The sequence below is a fragment of the Strix aluco genome, chromosome Z (genome assembly GCF_031877795.1).
Source record: "Strix aluco isolate bStrAlu1 chromosome Z, bStrAlu1.hap1, whole genome shotgun sequence".
NCBI classification, from domain to species: domain Eukaryota; kingdom Metazoa; phylum Chordata; class Aves; order Strigiformes; family Strigidae; genus Strix; species Strix aluco.
In genome coordinates, this window is record NC_133971.1 from 31,997,845 (window position 1) to 32,017,351 (window position 19,507).

A 19,507-nucleotide genomic window follows, 5' to 3' on the forward strand; every position below is an offset into this window, starting at 1 on the left:
AAAAGCATGGTCTACGCCAACAAGGAAGAACCAACCAACCACTGCTGAGGACCATAGGAGGGCCCCCCCCAAGACACCCATCAAAATCCACAAGTGGGATTAGCAGTGTGGTGTCACAAAACCCAAGAAAAATATAAAACAAGAATTACAAAAGAAGTAAACAGTTTTGCCAGAGTATCAAAAACCAACAATACCACATACCACCAAGAATAATAAGTCATTAACCTTTCATTTCCAAAGCCTGTAGATTAGAAGATCCAAAAATCCAGAGGTGAGAGGACTCCAAGAAAAATTAAACAAAAAAAACCAATAAAGGGAAAAAAAACATTTCTGTAATTTTTAGGGGGGGGACACACATAATTTTCAACTTTACAAAGTTAAAAGAAAAAAAAGGATTGAAGAAGAACAAAAATAAAAACCTTTTATGAAAGATAAGACAAAAAGAAGATAGTCCATGTTGTCTTCTGCATGTCTGCTACTGTTCTCCAGACCATCTTGGCTTTGGTCCAGGACAAGAACAGCTAAGGAAGAAAAAAAATGATCTTTTTTTGCTCCAGTTGGACAAAAAAAAGAGGAAGGAAAAAAAAAAAAAAGAAAAAAAAGAAGAAAAAGAAGAAGAAGAAAAAGAAGAAGAAGAAGAAGAAAAAGAAAAAAGAGGGACAAATGGTACGCTGTGACTGGGCTATGGCCAGAAGACCTGGATATGCTTTCTTTGAAGCATATCACAAATCGAATTATTGTTTCTTTTTTTTTTTTTTTTTTTTCTCCAATGAACAAACAAAAAAGGGAAAGGAAAAGGGAATGTGCAGAAAGAAAGGTCACAATATGAGAGTCACTGATCATAACCAAACAGGACAAAGGAAAAGAAGATCAGATGATGGACATTTCTGTGGTTTGGTTTGGGTTTGGTGTTTGGTTTTTTTTTTTTTCCCCTTAAAAAAAAAAAAAAAAAAACACCAAGCCAGGACAAAGATGAGAGGGATGAAAGGACAGAAAGAATGAGTAAGATCATTCTGTGAACGTTAGTTCAGCACTCTTACCTCTTATTGGTGTACCACCTGGGTGGATAATATGAATGCAAATAAGATTAGAAAGAAGAAGCATTAGTACGAGAAGAAGGAGGCTAGGGCTTTGGAAGAAGAATCAAATTAGATTTACAGAATTAAATAAGGTCTTAAGAGAAACTTGAATTACTATACTGTTAAAACAGGAATATATTAGATAGTATTATCAGGTTATAAAAGCAAGTTGCATTGTACCACAAAGGGCAAAAAGGCTACAATTGGCATCACTGCCATTCTCAGAGTAGCATCTGAGTGCTTAGATGTTTGGTTATATAGGGTTAGATATATATAGAATATGTCTCAAATACTTAAAGGAAACTTTACAATACTGTACTTATGACATAGTTTAGGATAATATTGGAAATTCTATTTAAATATATATATAAAAATATATATATAAAAAAAGAGGATACACTGAAGGTTATCTCAAAACAAACACTGTAATTTAGGCTGAATTATGGCATTTACTGTTCTACAGCTATGTGATACATGTGTACTGTTTCTTTTAGGTGTTGCTATGACTGATAAGACAACATTTCTGTGGAGGTGTGCGTGTGCGCCACTATAGGGATCTGGTGACTACACTGACTGTTAGTAAAATGCATGCCATGCATTTTAAGAATAATAATAGTAATCATATAACCATAATCATAATCATAATAATCATAATATTCTGAATATGGAAATTAGTGGGGGTGAAGTGCGCTTCAGAACTAAGCACTTACCAATAGATTCTGGAGATTTAAATACGGAGAGAAGAAAGACAGCATAAAAATATTATTATATTCCTTATAATTTGGTACAAAGTTTTCAGTTAAAGCTTTATATACTAAATCATCTATGTCACATGTGAAAAATTAATTCTTAATTTACATTAACAGAAGGTTAATTTACACAGTTCTGCTGACAACAAGCAAAAAGTCAGTTAACAAGACGATTTAACATCACAGGACAGGTCAAAAGCTGAGAATTCTGGGAAGACATGTGATTAAACAACTTAGATTCTACAATGATATCTACTACAATTGCCAAAGAAAAAAGCTCATTATATCCCAGTTATTTAGGGATAAGCTTTAAACTTCATAAATTTAGAGTTGTTTTTTTTTTTAATCTAAAGAGAGCAAAAGAATAAACTAGGGCAGGAGGAGAGTGAAAGAACTGCTAGGGAGGTGCAAGGGGCAAAGAGAGAGAGAGCAGCAAAAGCTGGATTCTACACCAAAAGCAGACTTCTGTAGATCCAGAAAATGTAGGATTCATAAAGCTTTAGCGTGGACGCACACTACTGTGGCTAAATGTGTTGGAAAAAATGTCAGCCAGCAAAAAAGCTTTATTTAATCAATTACCCAAGGATTTCGTTCCCTTTTTTTAAAAAAAAAAAAAAAAAAAATTTAAAGGTATAATTGTGCATGGGAAAAAGTTTGTGTTTTATGTATTTGTGAGAGGAAAGAAGATGTGTCCAAACTGGCTAATCTTTGGTGGAGTCAAATGTGGAAAAGGCAGCACAAAACACATTTTAAATTTTAATTGAAGTGTCTAATGCAGGTTTTGGTTTTGATGAATATAACCATTGGTACTCCTTGCAATTTCTGAATGAAGTCCAATGTTGAAATAAATTTGTTAAAAAAAAAAAAAAAACAAAAAGGAGAGAAGAAAGAAAGAGGAGAAAATGGATCCATCAAGTACTGCAAAATGCAGTAAAGAAAAAAATTATCAAAAAGTACAGTCACAGCAGTGAGCAATGTGGAGTAAACAGAAGCTGCAAAACACATAGAGACAGACTCTAGAAAAGGCTATGACAACATCACAGACATGGACAACACACTCAGTAACACAGAAAGGAGAGGAGGAAGAGAAATTATTACCTATAAATAAAAATAAAAAAAGAAAGGAAGAGAAAGAAAAGAAAGAAAAGGTGAGAGAGAACAGCTCTGGGCTTTAGTGGAAACAGTAACAAGACCCTACCTGAGCGTAACTGCTTGATGCGGCCATTGTTGTTGCTTGTGTCAACAGGTAGGAAATCTTTGAACCAAGTTATTTCAGGATCAGGATTGCCACTGGCTGCACATAGCATGGTAGCTGTACGAGTTCGTTCAACCACCTTCAGCTGTGGGCCCATATCAATGGTGGGGAAACCTCGGGGAATTTGATCCTCTGCAAAAAAATGTATGATTTGAAGGATTTCACACGTAGTAACTCATGAAAGTCCCAATTACCACCGTGCTTAACATTGAAGGGTCCCCTAATTGTTTGTATGCAAGGAACTTATGCAAAAAACAGATATTCAGGTAGTATTTTTGGTATCTTACAGTGATCAAAATGCTGATAGAAAATAGAAAGTTCATAAAAAAGCAGCTACATACTTTATACTTATACAATGCATAACATTGGCATAGATACTGTATGTAGTGCATAATCATTAGACTCCCACTATGATACTTTATAACACCACTGTTTTTCTGCTTGAGAGTCCTTATTATTTTATGTGAAATATTGAATTACCACACCTATCATCAAGAGAGTAAATTCCCTTTCTTTACATGAGACAATTGCATATTGAAGTGTGGTTACGCATATAGGATTTGGCCAGGGACTTGGGAGACCCAAGTTATATTTCTTGACTTTATCATTATTACCTATGTGCTGTTGGTCTTAACATTTAATGTACCTGTGCTTCAATTGTCCATCTGTAAGATGGGTATGACAGTGCTTTACTGCTACAGAGAAGTGCAGATAAGATTTCAAAGCACTGAGAAACTCTAAACATTGGTGCTATGCAGATATCAAAGTTAAAGTGACAGGACATTCATAATCATCCTGAATGGATACAACTGTGTCAACTAAAACACTCAGATATGGTCAAAAATCCTCACCCTAGTGTAGTCAATAAGAAAATATTAAGAAATACTGAACAAGAGCAATTTGCCTTCTGAAGATGATACATGCTAGCAGGTAACACTGGATGCACAGTGGGATCAGGCAATTTCTCAGAAATCAAATTAGCATAGCTAAAATAATCTATTTGAATTACATCATCTTGCTCGTCATTTCCATTAAAACAGCAAATATATTTTTATTGCAAAATAATTGCTATTATTTCAGTTTAAAAAGGACAAGCAAAAAAAACCAAAAAGAAGATCAATACTAACTATAAAACATGTATCTTATTAAATATCTTGATAGGTGGTTACTGACATGCAATTGATTAAGGGATAAAATTAACTTAGAAGAAATTGTTAAAATGACAACTCTCTTTTGTGAAAAATGTGTCATATTTTCAAATAGTTTCAGGGAAGTCTTCAGACTTTTCTGAAAAATCTATAGCAAGAAAATACATCCTATAAATCTTTGCAGTTCCTGGGGTCTGCTGTCACTCATGATCTAGTTAATTGCTTGTAATACAAATGCACATAGATACTACTCTGGTATAGTAAACACAATCCTCCAGTAAGTTTGTGTAACCGTTCAGAGCTAGTAGTTCTACCAAGTGGTTAAGTGTCAAATCCTTCACTAGGTATAAGCTCTTCCCAAAGAAACGTATGTTTCATGTCTGCTCATAAACAACAGTCTTTTCTTTGGGAGTAACTAAGATTTGACTTGTGACACAGAACAGGATTTTTATCACCTGACATTTCCTTTCTTACTTGGCTCATCCAGAAAACCCTGAGTCCCTTTCACAAATATGTAAGTGTACAACAAAGATACTCTATCTTGCATACTAATAGGATGGAGTAGCAAAGAGCTCTCCTTTCTTATTTTTAATAAGGGTAATTAAATTCCATCCATCCTCCTTATGCATAGAATCTCTCTGAATGAATGCTCTTCATGAAATTTTCATGAGAAACATCACAATGTAACAGATTCAAATAGCCAGAACTGTTACATTTTTGACAGTTGTGGCTTGTTTCCAATCTGGCTTTCAGGTATTTGGCAATAAAACGCAATATTCAACATAAAATGGATGGGGAAAATAATGAAATTTCTAATTGGAGTGCTTATCACAGTGGGTTTAGTTTTTAAGATGTTAATTGCTTTTTTTTCTCTCTAAGTTTATTAGTGATTCATATAAAACTGTCTTTACACTTCGATGATATCAAGTTTGACAGATCATCAAACATGCTGTGCAGGAGACCTGAGTATCAACTCGGTGATATCAACTCAGCCTCTCAGCCACAGTAAGAGAAAAGTAACTATTAGAAAATCTTGATATATTGGTAGCTCTACAACTTTACATGCGGTGAAAATAAAAATATTTTTTACTGCTCGTTAATATGCTCATTAGGCTCTAAACCACAGTATATACCACTGTTCCCTATTGATATTCAGTTCTAGTGAATTAGCTTTCCATTCATCAACAATTTAAATCAGACTTGACCTTCTCAAAGCCATTTTGTACTGTCATTTTGAGAGGCCATTAAAGGGCAGATTTCTCTGTCCTTGTTCTTAGTGAGTCATACATGTAATACATATTTTGTTTAGGATGACACATACAAGAGATTTAGAAATAGAGCATGTTCTTTGACTTTGTTAGGTGTCTTAACAGTGCTGCATTCCATTACTGGCATTAACAGAATGCCTTTAGTACTGTGCTAGTATAATTTCTGATTGCTGGAAGAGATCTACAAAAGTTTTTTTTCACCAAATGTATGATCTGAGCAACATAGAGAGGCAATTACAAAGACTGGTTACCACATGAACCCTTAAGAGAGAAAGATATGAAACAGTCCTTCCTTGTTTCCCCATTAAGGTGGTTCTTAGTATTTCTAAACTCTCTCTCTCTCTGTTCAGTCTGTTTGACATTGCTCATCTGTAAACAATGTCCGTGAGATTCCTACCTCTGTCGCCATTTTTGTCAAAGTGGAGTGGTAATTGCTTCCCTTCCAAGCAACACATGGTAAAAGCACATTAACCTCTGCATTCAGATTTCAGTATAAATAAGTATACCCACAAACATTGGCAAACACGTAATTCCACATTTTGCTGCACCTGTCTTAGAGGTGAGCCTGCCCTCACAAATGAATTAGAGACTCTCCACAAAACTCAGCTTTTATGTATAAACAGTAATTTTGATGGAGTGGTATCTTGAGAATACCAACAAGTTAAATTATGCTCTACCAAAATGCTGTGCCACAACTATATACCATAAACTCTGTTCTGCTCTTCCTTTAACTGTGTTTTCTCTGACCTTAAAGGAAAAAGTGTGCTGTTGCAATCTCTCTTTTTTAAATGACATAATTCTTCCACAAGATTTCAGGAACTTCCCAAGCTATGTCTGAAGGTATACTGTCAAGACTACATATAAACAAAACCTGGATCCAAAGAAAGAAGAGGATTTCATCCAAATCCAGTACAATGGATTTGACTCTTCAAGATAAACCTATCCAGGTGTACAACACAGCTAAGTGAAGAGAAGAACAGTGATCTTCATCCAGAATTTGTGTCACACCTCCTTAACATTTTGACTGCTTTTCCTGTAAAAAGCTACTTTCAGATCATGTCTAGGCTCTGCTGGCAGCAAGAAGAGTGGCAGCTTTTAGAAACAGATGGGGTCTTAAAGTCTTAAATTCTTCATAGCTACCTTGTTGAACCACTTTGGCAATCAGCATCATGTTTAACAAGAAAGACAGAATTGTGTGAATAATTTTCTCAGTTACAGTACATTATGATAATAATACTATGATAAGGGTATGAAGTGCAAATGTGAAGTACCCAAAGTGAATCATGATGACTTTGGTTATAGGTTATGAAGTATAAATGCAAGATAATAGCATCAGGGTCCAAGACTGGACAGCTGACATGAAAACTGGTTAATATTTCTGTTAATTATTTCCTTCCACATTAACTATTTGCACCATTGAGACACCCATGTTCCCGAATACCCATATTAAACTGCAGTTAAATGTGTGTAATCTGCCTAACTAAAATACATGCTCAAAGTGATTCACTGTGCTTCTTAAAAAATACTGTCCTATGTGAACCAGTTATTCTCATTGTTGAAATGGAGGGTGATTCTCCATTCTATTCAGGAAGAAGAAAAAAAGAATCTATTTCAAGATTCACTGATAGCTTTGCCACAGGCAAATTTTAGTCATTCTTCAGCTCACAGAATAAAAAGGCACACATGGAGTATTCCCAGAATACACTATAGATACTGAAGATAAACTGTCGCAATAAAGTTTATTATTTCAAAGAACAGTGTAAATAAAGCTTTTATTTTCACTATTCCAGATGGCAGCAGCATATAATTTGCACTGTTTTGACATCATGACCGTGTTATTCAAAATCATTCTTCCTGCAACTGAACTGGATTGAGAACAGTAAAATCAAAGAGAGTATGGGAGGGAGTAAAATCAACATTTTGCAGCAAAGTTGGTATTCTGCACTATTATTGAAGAACTATGCATATGAATAAATCGAAAAACAAAGCCATTTCTAGCTATACATAAAAGACAAGTTTGGATTTGAAAGATATAAACCATCAGAAAAGTGTCAGTTAATAAACATTATTCCTATTGAAATATTTTACGAGGTAAATTTTGCCAAAAAAGTAATTATGAACACATAATTACTTTTTTTCCTCGGTGTTCTTTGTTCAAAGCTGCTATATACAAACGGATACTTTTACTTAGTGGTGCTATAAGTCAGTAAAGGAGGCTAATGGCTACACTGTAAGAACAGATCTAGGAATCTGTTGGGATTTCTCTTAGTTTTCACATAATTATACCACACAAAGAAAGGGAATTAGACATTGATAAGATGATCAGAGACTCACTAACAGTTAGTAAATATTCAGCAAGAGAACAGTCACCCATACCATCCCACTAAAAACCATGCATTTAGAAATATTCTTCATATATTGAAGAGATGTGCAAAGCACTTTTGATGCAAAAGAAAACAAATTTGTTTAGTAGCTCTGTATGCAATTACCCTGCAAATTGCAAAGTAATGTCTATATAACAGAACACAGAGCCACTTAGACTGAATTATCATTTGTATGAATATTGAAGCAGCAATTTCACATTGCATTAAGTCAGTTAACATTCATTGTTATTAGCATTTAGCCTTAAATAAGTTATCTGTTTTAACAAATGAGTGCCTTGAGCCTTTGAAATTAGATATCTTCACAAGGACACGAAAAGGGAAAAAGGAATTTGCATCTTTTGGTAGTTCTCAAAATCTGCTAAATTAAAGACTGTGCATAACAAGCTCTTTCCAAAGTGACCTGTCTCACTCACGTGAACAATGAAATACCACTCACCCTCCTTTAACAATGACATTCTGAATGACAAGAATTAACATTTGGAGAGCCATCACTCATATGAAAACACAAGCCTCAAAATAAGGACTTATTCTCACATTTGCACTCAGGCACTGTTGTAGCTTATAATACAGTATATCATTCAAACATCATATGCCCAAATTTGGTTTTGACTGCACTTGTTACTGGGAATGGAAAAGGGAAATATGTAAGGCCGTGTCCTATGAAAAAAAAAAAAAAAAAAAAGAAGTAGGGAATACAAGAATCACTGCCAGATGTCGCTTCTCTAACCTAGGGAGAGCACTCAGCCAGAGTTATGGTGAAACAAAGGCAGAGAATGTGAAGTGGTGGTTTAAGTGCAGGGTACCATATATTTAGGAAAAGAAACAATAAACTTCAGAGGTGGAGAATATACAGCATCCCACATATTTCCATATGCAAATATTCACAAGAACGAAACTATGTATTTCGTACTGGTGAATAAAAGACAAGAGGATAGCAAAGGGCAGTGATATGAATTTCTGTGATTACTATTTCTAATTTGAGGCTTAGTTTCCAGACAGGGTTAGGATTTAGATTACACTAAATCAGGGTTAAATTGGAGCTTGCCAAGATTGAGAATTAGGAAAATGCATGACTGCTCTATCTAGTCAATATTTTTAACATACTAATATTTGTGTTTTCACATCCTCCTTACCTTCATTTGAAAAACAAAGGGGAAAGAATAACAGTAGTACAATGATGGCAGTCTTTGCTTTAAGCTTTAATTTTTCACATCACACACAGTTTTATGGTGCAGTAAATAATGAAATCAGAAGCAGGTTCATATGTACACCAGAGCTCACTTCTCATGTTAGTAGTCTGAAGAGACAGATTGATCCAGAACATGTAAAGATATTTTCTTTTTCTTCCCCTGTTTTCTATTCATTAATGCTCTGTTTTAAAATATTGATATTAGTAAATATATATGACAATTTTAATAATTACCTAATATTCATTCTTAAGTATAAAGCAATAAATCATCACAATAAAGTTGTAACATGCTGTTTTGAACTGAGAATGGGGCAGAAGTATCTTGATTTTGCTTAACCAAAGAGGAACAAGAGATAAGTGAGCACTCTGGCAAATGAGTTGTCAGACCATGCAGTCCCCTTTTCCCTCCTTCCCATTTGCACTACATGTCTGAACCTGTGCCTAAATCTAAATGAGTGATAACACTGCCGAAGACAGTCAAATGATCTCAGCTTGTCATCATGGCCATTTCTGTTACTGATGTTACACAGCTTTCAATGACTTGTTTCCTCAATGCCATAATCTCACTGAATACTTTTTAATGCAGCCTATATACTCTGCAGCCCAAACTGACAACTATAAACTATACTAACTGCATTAATGTCACATCTGCAAAATTTAAGGATCTGACAAAGGAACTGTAGTGGCAAAACCATCGACTTTGTTTAAGTCTTGTTTTCAAAAGAGATTAATTCCGTCTTCTGCATTTCTAGCTCAGCATCAAACTTGTGTATTTTAAGAGAAAGATTTTCACTTTGAGAAGTGGGTAGAAAGGTGCCCCAGAAGGCCTAGAGTTTGATCCCTTAGAAGAAGGAAATAAGGTATAAGCATGATAAAATTGTATCCCTCAAGTTTTGACAAAAGTTGCCTGGGCCAGGATGTTAAAAGCACTTTTGGTGCAGTGAATTAAACAGTAAGTTACTCAAGGTAGAGACTATGCATTCCAACTGCTTTTTATGGTGCCTGGCACAACAATGCACCCATACAGATGTAGCAATTAGGATGTTATTGCAGTATTTCAATAAATAGCAAACATAATGATGAGTAACAAACAATAAAAGTGCTATTATTGCTGAAGAGAATGAGGAAAAAGAGATATGTTGTCAGAACAGACAATGAACTCTGGAATAATGCAGTTGAAGAGGATATCCTTTGAAACTTGGTATTATTGAGCATTACACTAAGATTATTGGTACAAAATATGCACAGTTTTTCTACATCTAATGTAGCATTCATCTTCATCGGTCTGAAGGGCATGCTTAAAACATTCACAACACTTACATGACTACAGATAGACGACTGTAAAAAAACTAATACAGTAGCTTACCACTTTTGTGGGTTGTTTACTTTTTTTTACGTCTTTCTCCCACTATGAACACATTAAGAAAATGCTGGATGAGACAAGGAAGATGTAAGACAGCATAGAAATGCCTTATATCATGTACTCCTAATATTTAAGAGCAAAAGACAAATCCGAAGTGCTGGCAAATGTTAAAACACACCGCATCTGTATGAACTTGTATGATTCTTCTAACAGAAGAAGGAAAGTATTTCCTTTATGAGTGGATAAGTATTTCCTTTATGAGTTCTTCCCTGGTGGCCTGGCTATGAAGGAAACAGGTTTGCTCTAGACCTCCCTCTTCACCTTCCTGAACATGAGGGAGGTATTCCTCTCACCTCTCATGCCCACCTATGGCAACATTCCCTCTCTCTCACAGATACTGAGAAGACACCTAGGGATCTGTTAGCAGGGAAGGACAGGCATAGAAGAAGAGAAGAGTTAAGTGGTGAGTTTCACAACTTAAGTTGAAATAGCTTTGAGGAAGTGTCCAGACAAAGAAGTTAAAGGGTATTTTCTTCTGGGAAAACACAGCCATTCACTTCTATTCTGGAAGAATACAGAAGAGCTTTCTCTGTAGCAGAGGATACACATTGCTTAAAACCCATCTTTCTCACAGTTCTGTGCCCACATTCAATAATTACTGCTGTTTGATAAATACCTTTTAGTGAGTACGGAGTTACACAGCAGAACCTCATATTAACATTTACCAATATACATGAGGATGAAGAAATACATATCGTAAAACAGAAATGTTACTATTTCTAAAGGCAGCCAACAATTTAAGGTTTCCATCTCAGAAAGACTCACAGGTTCATGATATCACAAACAGTTTTGCCATGGATCATTTTGCCCCCAAAACTGTTAGAACTGGCTGCGGCCTGAGACTTTGACTTCTACCTGAAATTTTGCTGCTGTCCTAAACTGAAGTAAATGGGACTAGATCTGAGATTTAACATGTTTCATGTTATATAGAAAGTGCTGCTTTCATAGATGATAGATAATGTTTGTACTCTGATTTATTGCATGGAAGAAAATACTCAACATCCTGTCACACTTTCTAGCATGGCGGGTGCCTGCCTCTGAAGCAGGCATGGAGGGCCTGGTGATGCAAGGCAGCGCTCATCCTGGTCTGCTGAGAGGTAGGACTTGTGTTCTTCCAAAACATTTTTCACAATAATAATCATATGGCCTTGAAAGCTATTGTGAACTGTTGTGAACTGAACTGAGCAAACTCAAGCAGGCTTTCTGGAAGATTGAAGGAGAGAGATGTACTTTAAACACGACACTTTCACATTTGTCTAGCAACAGCAGCTAATATTTCTCATGGAACTATAAACAAAGAATGGCATGGGTGTTCATTCATAAGATGCTGAACATAGAACAAAACCTGGATTTACTCAGCTTTGCTATAACTCTTGCTGCAATTCGCTCAACTAATTGCACCACAAATTATATTGTCACTAATCTAAAATAGGATCTTGGCTTGGCATAGGAGCATAAGGTGTTAAAAAGTGGTTTTTTAAAACCTTTTTACATGCTGAGCTCAAAGTTCACACCTGTAAGTCCATCATAATTATTTTAACTAATTATGAAACTCAGTACTACTTCTAAAAAATGTAAAACAATCTAAATCCATGACAGGCAGTGTAAAATGAAATTTATTACAGTCTACAGTCTGAGTGAATAACTCCAAATTATAAATAAAAAATGCCGTCAACAGTATTTGTGAGCATTTGCTTACTAATTATTAAACTGATTTTATGTAGAGTATAGGTACGCTTTTTGTTTTCACAGTTTTCTTTTAAGATAATTTTCTAACCAACTTTTGTCTAGCTGATCAAAGATGATCCTAACAATGCAAGACGTACATTTTAGAAAAAAAAAAGTGGAGGGTAGGGTTGGATTTTTTGGTTTTGCTTTGGTTTGTTGTTTTGTTTGTTTGTTTGTTTTTTTAATAAAATACATTTCTGCAAATGAAAATGGTAATTTTTCAACACAGATACAGTCATGTTTTACTTCCAGTGAAATACTGTACTAGCATGGACATAAGGAAGTAGCTGTTCTGTGTACATGGAAGTCATGGGCCCAAACGAGTGCTGGGATAATGTTCGAACAGTCCAGTGTGATTGCCAGAAGGTCGAGGAAGTCATGATGTCAGGAGGGGGTGAGGGTCAGAGAACTGCATCTGAGAAGGAATAGAAAGTTTCATGTTATGAAAGTTCTTTGCAAATTCATCACAAACTGCTCTGTGAAAAAGTTAATGAAGCCAAACATGAAGAGCCAGTTCCTGCCTTTAAACAGACATAGTGTGACAGACTTAGCTTAGCACAGTATTGTATGTGTCAAGTACATCAAAAATCTGTGTAAGCACAAAAAAAATCCATGTCAAATCTGTGGCCAGACTTAACACATGATATGTTGCATGAAAAAGGTACAAATGAAGAAAACAAAATGCTTGAAAACAAAAGATGTGAATCTGTCCAGTGGTGGATTACCACTCAGTGAGAGGCCCTATGCCACAGAAGCAACACAAAAAATTGACTAAGAATGACAGGGTTGTGTCTGATTTCAACAATGGAATTGTTTCTCCTTGGATTTATTAATAGTAACAGCTGCCATCCATTTTAGAACTAAATACAAAACTCATTTATTTTAGAGAAATGAGTTTGAACTATTTTTCCTGTAGGCTGGAGAGGTGGGCATGAAAATTATTATATGCACTCTTTAGAACCAATTGGCAGCAGGTCAGATGTTAAAGTAATTGAGAAATAATTTCTGCTGCTAAATGAATATACAGCAATAAATCTTAGTCTGCACTACAGTATTTCAGTATTTGTTTGTACCTGAAGACTTAACAATCAACATCTTTCTGCTTTTATTTTATTAAGGCATACTACTTTGAATAAATGCTACAACATAAACTGTTCTGAGTATTAGCTGAAAGGGTATAAGACAGGGATTATAAAAAGAAGGGCTGTTTGGTTTTGACTTTTCAGTAACTTCCTGATCCTTTGGCACATGAGGAAACATCTTGCTAATATATAGCCTGCTCTTTTTTTGTCTTCTTCCTTTAAATACTGTGCCTCTGAAAAAGGTTTGTCTAAATTGTTTATCCTGATGTATTAAAATCCATTCTGAAGAAGATTTTTAACCTGAATAATATCTAAGCCTTCATATTATTACAGGACCTGATGCAAATATATGTGTCCATAAACACTGTTAACTCCAAAGTCCCATCTTAACATATTATTTTCCTTTAAAAATGCACCAACAAGCCACCCTAAAAGAGCACCATGAAGAGCTTTGAGGAAAACATTTTCTTGAATTTTTGGACTTAAAAATCTATATGCTTCTCTAAAGGAAGAGAAAAATCTTTCTCTGTTTATCAGGTTGTATACGCAATTAGGCCAACATTTTCCAAGGTGTTCAAGTTCACTTTATTACATGACTTTCTGGTATTTAGCAGCTGGGTTTGCACAAAAGTCAGTATCATTGAGATCATGGCTGCAAAAACACTTCCACAAAGTTCTTGCCTGGACACACTGGCAATCTCCCTCTGCACCAAAATGTCTGAAAGCTCTTAGAAACTATCAGCAACTACTGACAAAGTTCCACATCTGGCAAATTTCCACATCTCTGTTGCTGTGCCTGTGATCATCTTTACCAGCCCATACAGCAAGTAGGATGACATGAACCGCTGATGTTAACTTAATTCTTCAAAACAGAAACAAAATAATGGCTTTGCCAGATGATCTCCTGCTGAAATCTTGAACAACTAACAGCAAGTATACAGAAGTGTTTCAAATGAGCTTACAAAAACTATCTCACAACAAAATCCCCTCAAAATTAAAATAAATTAAATTGACTATTGATACAGAGAAATGATTACTTGCTTTGTAACTTATTTACTTACAGCAACTTGTAGTGTTTTTGAATATTGCTAATATTGCTTAATAATCCTGCTTGCCCAGACTGTTCTGTGGAATTTTACCAAGGACTACAGTGTTCATCAAAACAAAGCATTTTTCTGTGGAAACTTACCAAGACCTACAATGTTCAGCAAAAATAAGAAACATGTCCTCGGAAAGCAGACGTGTTCTAACAAGTTTAGTCTTTGTAGTGAATAGATAGCCATATATGGGTGGTAGAAACTAATATACTGGTGCTTTTAGATTAAGATAGAGGTGGTAAAACGACTGGAACCACTCTTGTTCAAGAAACTGGCTAAGAGAATCTGTGCATGCTCCAAGGAAAAGCACAAGGTGAGAAAGACTATGAGCCTTCCTCCAAAAAACCCCCCAAAGACACCCACCAGGAGGCAATGCGCAGGCACAAAGATAACATAAACTGCTGACACCAGCCTCTAGAACTAACCCAGCCTTACATATGCATATGTATATTTGTATTATGTAATCCAGTGAATATGTAATCCACACTCTGTAAGTTTCTGGTAAAAAGTGCTGTTGGTGTGCAAGCTTTGTGGAGAAATCCCCTTGCACCCCGGCACCAGAGTAAACATACCTGCTGTATAACTCTCTGAGATGTAGAGTCTGTTTCCATGAATCACTACCATGGGTAATATTCTTAAGTTATTTTGTGCATAAATTTAGGCACAAAGTCTTCCATTCCAGAAAAGGAGATAAAATTTTCTTAGAAGATATCTTAGATTAGTCTCCATGAAAAGCTAAAATGAATCCACCTATCAGCTTTAAGTTATTGTTTCCTGTTTCAAACCTAATGTAGGACATCAGAAACTACCAACAGTTTAAAAGTCAGGATGCATCAGCTGCAAATTGGGGGACTATTTTTCTAATGATTCTGAGTCAGGAAAAAGTGTACATTCATTATCTAGCAGCAAAATATGTAGTAATGCTAAATAAGCTTACGCACAACATATGCAAGGCCAACAAGTAACTTAGTGTAAATTACGTGACTTCTTCTGAGTATGCAGGATCAGCTGTAGAAGTTTTCAGAGATCTTGTTCTGTCCTATCTTTCTAACTCCTGGGTAAAAGTTCTTTTGAATGAAGGTAACAAAAATGATTTTAAAAGCTATTATTTATGTAACATGATTTTGCAAAGCATTTCACAAAGCAGACCTATACATTATAGTGAAAAGTTGGTACAGTTACATCTCTAAAGTGCCATATAATTATAATATATTTTTCAAATTTCATAATAAATTCCTTTTTTTTTACTGTATTTAGTTTTATCATATGAAAACAGTGAGAGCATTCACAGTATTTCTGAGTCTAAAAAAGCACCTGCTCCAAAACTGTTTCAATGATAAAACCAGTACATATTAAAAGAGATCATTCAAAATCAGTTTTGCATCATTCTATAACATTGCATAACTGCAAAAATTATGAAAAAAAGGTATTGATACATATTTAAGCCTAAGCAGTCTGTTCCAAATAATCACATGCAGAAAATTTTTTCTTGATTGGTTGCCGATGGCTTTAGAACTTTTTCATTACATAATTTATCTAACTTAAAGCAAATGGGTAGTCTTATTGAGAAAACTGACTGTAATGGAACTATTCATGTACTTAAGTATGTTGCCGAACCAATATTTTCTAAATTCACTGCTATTTTACTTCATAGGTTATTTCATATTATGCTTTCTTCCTACTCCAAAAGACAATCAGTCCATTTACAAATTTTCTGCCACAAGACTATTACATTCTCTTTCTCTATAAGTGAAATCAACTTGTATGCATATCACTTATCTGCCTGAAGATTCATAAAGCTTTGTTTAGATTTTATGGTGAGTACCATAAAAATTTAGACATGCATCATCAGGAAGAGAATCACAGAATCACAGAATCGTCTAGGTTGGAAAAGACCTTGAAGATCATCCAGTTCAACCATTAACTTAACACTGACGTTCCCAACTACACCATATCCCTCAGCGCTATGTCGACCAGGGGATGGGGACTCCACCACTGCCCTGGGCAGCCCATTCCAACGCCTAACAACCCCTTCTGGAAAGAAATACTTCCTAATATCTAGTCTAAACCTTCCCTGGTGCAAATTGAGGCCATTATCTCTTGTCCTATCGCTTATTACTTGGTTAAAGAGACTCATCCCCAGCTCTCTGCAACCTCCTTTCAGGTAGTTGTAGAGGGTGATGAGGTCTCCCCTCAGCCTCCTCTTCTCCAGACTAAACAACCCCAGTTCCCTCAGCCGCTCCTCATACGACATGTGCTCCAGACCCTTCACCAGCTTCGTTGCCCTTCTCTGGACACGCTCGAGTAATTCAATGTCCTTTTTGTGGTGAGGGGCCCAAAACTGAACACAGGAATCGAGGTGCAACCTCACCAGTGCCGAGTACAGGAGTAAGATCCCTTCCCTGTCCCTGCTGGCCATGCTATTTCTGATACAAGTCAGGATACCATTGGCCTTCTTGGCCGATTTCACCTCATTTCACCATAGTATTTGGGCTAGCTCTTATGTTAAACAGATAAAGCATTGCAGAGAAATAAATGATTGTTTTCTAATATCATGGGAAGAACAAAGAAAGCCATTCAGTGTATGTTCATATCACTAACCATCAAACTTCTTAGGGCCTGAATGGGTAGCCATTTCATGCAAGCAACACTGAAAATTAGTTACTTGTAAACCAAGATAAAAGTGCAAAAGATTAATTTTCAAGTTGATGTTTTGGCAATGCAGGTGGACTAACATGCACACATGCAAACCCTGATTAAAAGTGCCACTGGATTTTATCACCATTCATGGTTAATAACTCTCTTTTTTTCAGATCACAACAGTATACTAAGATAAACATCACTGATCTTTTACCACTATACCAAAATATCTGCTGAGCATTAGCTAAATGGTAAGATTAGCACTTACTACCACCACTTGCTTTAGCAGCTACATGTTAGTTGGTCTACCTTTGTTATTTAGAGGTTGTAAGATTGAAAGGTCACAGCTGGAGGTTGTAGGAAAGTAGGCAAACAACTATGTTCTCAGTCAGTAGGAGTTGTTAGTTTAATAATTAGTACAATAAAACACATATGGTTTCTATTCTTCTCTTGATGTGCACATAATACTAATTAACTTTAATAGAAGTTACAGAAGTGCATCAAAAGAATACATGCTGTAAAACCTAGAATTCATTTTTAACACATGAAAACAGTATTGCACCTGTTTGTATGAAACCCTCACACAAAATGCTCTATAAATTGAATAGCACCTGTAATAATACTATTAACTGTGTTAAAACTGAGACATTCATCTTATATTGATTTTATTTTACTATGCCCTTAGGGTTTTAAGTGACTTCTGTTGTTCATCTGTGCATAAATTTATTTTCTTATAGTAAGGTTCTATTTTATCTTTCCATACTTTTCTCTACAGTAGCGCAATGAGTTATCTTTATTTCTGTAAGACTATGGAGATGAATGCTTAGGAGATACTTACTGAGTTTTATGCATTGCTCTTCTTGGTATTTTTACGCTAGAGATAAGTACCTTTTAGAACCTTTTTTCCTTTTTTTTTTTTCCCTTCCCAATTTTCTTTCAGCAGAGGAGTCTATCAGTCAGTATTTAAGTCTTCTGTTCGAAACTGCCTCCCCAGAGAGTTGTAACTACTTGTCAATCTCCCAAAAGCAAAGATGAGAATATAAAGTACTCCCTTTGTTTTAGCTGCAAAGTTAACTCCTTGCATGCCTCCTGTTCATATACAAAAATTTCACTTGAACTTGCTGGTGTTCTCAACTTTGGTTATTTGCCTAGAGCCTTGGTGGCTCTAATGCTTAGTTGCAGAAGGTGTCTGCTGAGAGCTAGTGTCAGTGCAGTACACCTCCCATTCAAGTGTATACTGCCGGTGTAAACTTTCTGTCAGTGTGATGTGGTGAAGGGTTTTCTGTTAGTGTGTGCACCATCTGTGGTTAGCACCAGAGGAAATTAAGACTTAGGAGGATTTTACAAAGGATTACGAAGTTCTGGTGAGGATGAATGGCTTCATTCCCAAGATGACACATCTCCCACTTTTGCTATTGCTGTAACACATTTCAGGCAAACTGTCTACTTGCAGGACTGAATACTAGAAGGCCACTGAATGAGACTTGGTGGCACCACTCCTATTCCCGAGTGTGACAATCTACTTTTCCACTTCTCAGCCTACTGTTTATGATGAAGCTTCCACCTCTGAAGCTGTTTAAGAGATGTTTGGGTGTGTACTGTCTTGTAATAGGTAGGTACAGAAAACAATTACGATGACTCAAATGCTTTCTGCCTTTTCTAAGCTGTTCTTCAGGTGCAAAGGGACAGCTAAATTCATTCACAATTTGATGGGAAAAAGATAATGGTGTGTGCCAGCCTACTACAGTATAAAGGGTAAAGCACTGGTAAAACTCCCAGAGGAATTACAAGCACGCAATTTTGAAAAAAACTGATAAAGATGCAACATCTGCAATATGACTGTGCAAGTGAGATAACTGACGTTCAAACTCAAACCAGCCTAATGATCACATCTGCATGCAAACTCCAAAATTTAAATGTGATGAACTTAAAAACTGAAAGACAAACCTCAGTTTATTTCTGAGCAGTGAATGTAGTAACAGCATAATCACTCCACAGATATTAGCAGTTATTTCATTTTTTCAAAACTGAGTAATACTGTATTTTATTGTGTTTTTTTTTCAGTTTATTTTAAAAAAAATCTAGCTAGTAATAGAACATTAAGATCAAGAGATGGTTTGTATTTGGTTTTGTATACTGATGTAACTACTAAATGCCAAGCAGTCACAGTTCATTTCAGTGATTTTTAATGAACAACTTTGCAAATGATAGTCAGATAGAATCACAGAAATTAAAAATTTCCTTAATCCTATTGACCATTTCTAGACTTATTTCTTAATTTACTTCACGTTCACTCTAAATTAGCATCACATCTGGGGGAAACACAGTATGTGACAGAAGATATAGAAAAGAAGTGTTTGGATAGATCCAGGCACATATTGCTGCTTGTGAACTTGAAGCTCACAAATGACAAGAATAAAGAAATAGATATATATAATCCTATAGAGTCCTACACAGGACTAGCC

General features: G+C 35.6%; 1 protein-coding gene across 1 annotated transcript in view; it reads right to left on the reverse strand.

Annotated features, from left to right (window-relative positions):
- Positions 1–19,507, reverse strand: part of PTPRD (protein tyrosine phosphatase receptor type D) — a 384,170-nt gene that overhangs the window by 140,245 nt on the left and 224,418 nt on the right. Inside the window, exons 5-6 of the mRNA XM_074812018.1 lie at positions 3,027–3,215; positions 1,041–1,058 (exon numbers count right to left, since the gene is read on the reverse strand). Of these exons, the coding sequence (XP_074668119.1) occupies positions 1,041–1,058; positions 3,027–3,215 (207 nt within the window). The remainder of the gene's footprint in view (positions 1–1,040; positions 1,059–3,026; positions 3,216–19,507) is intronic.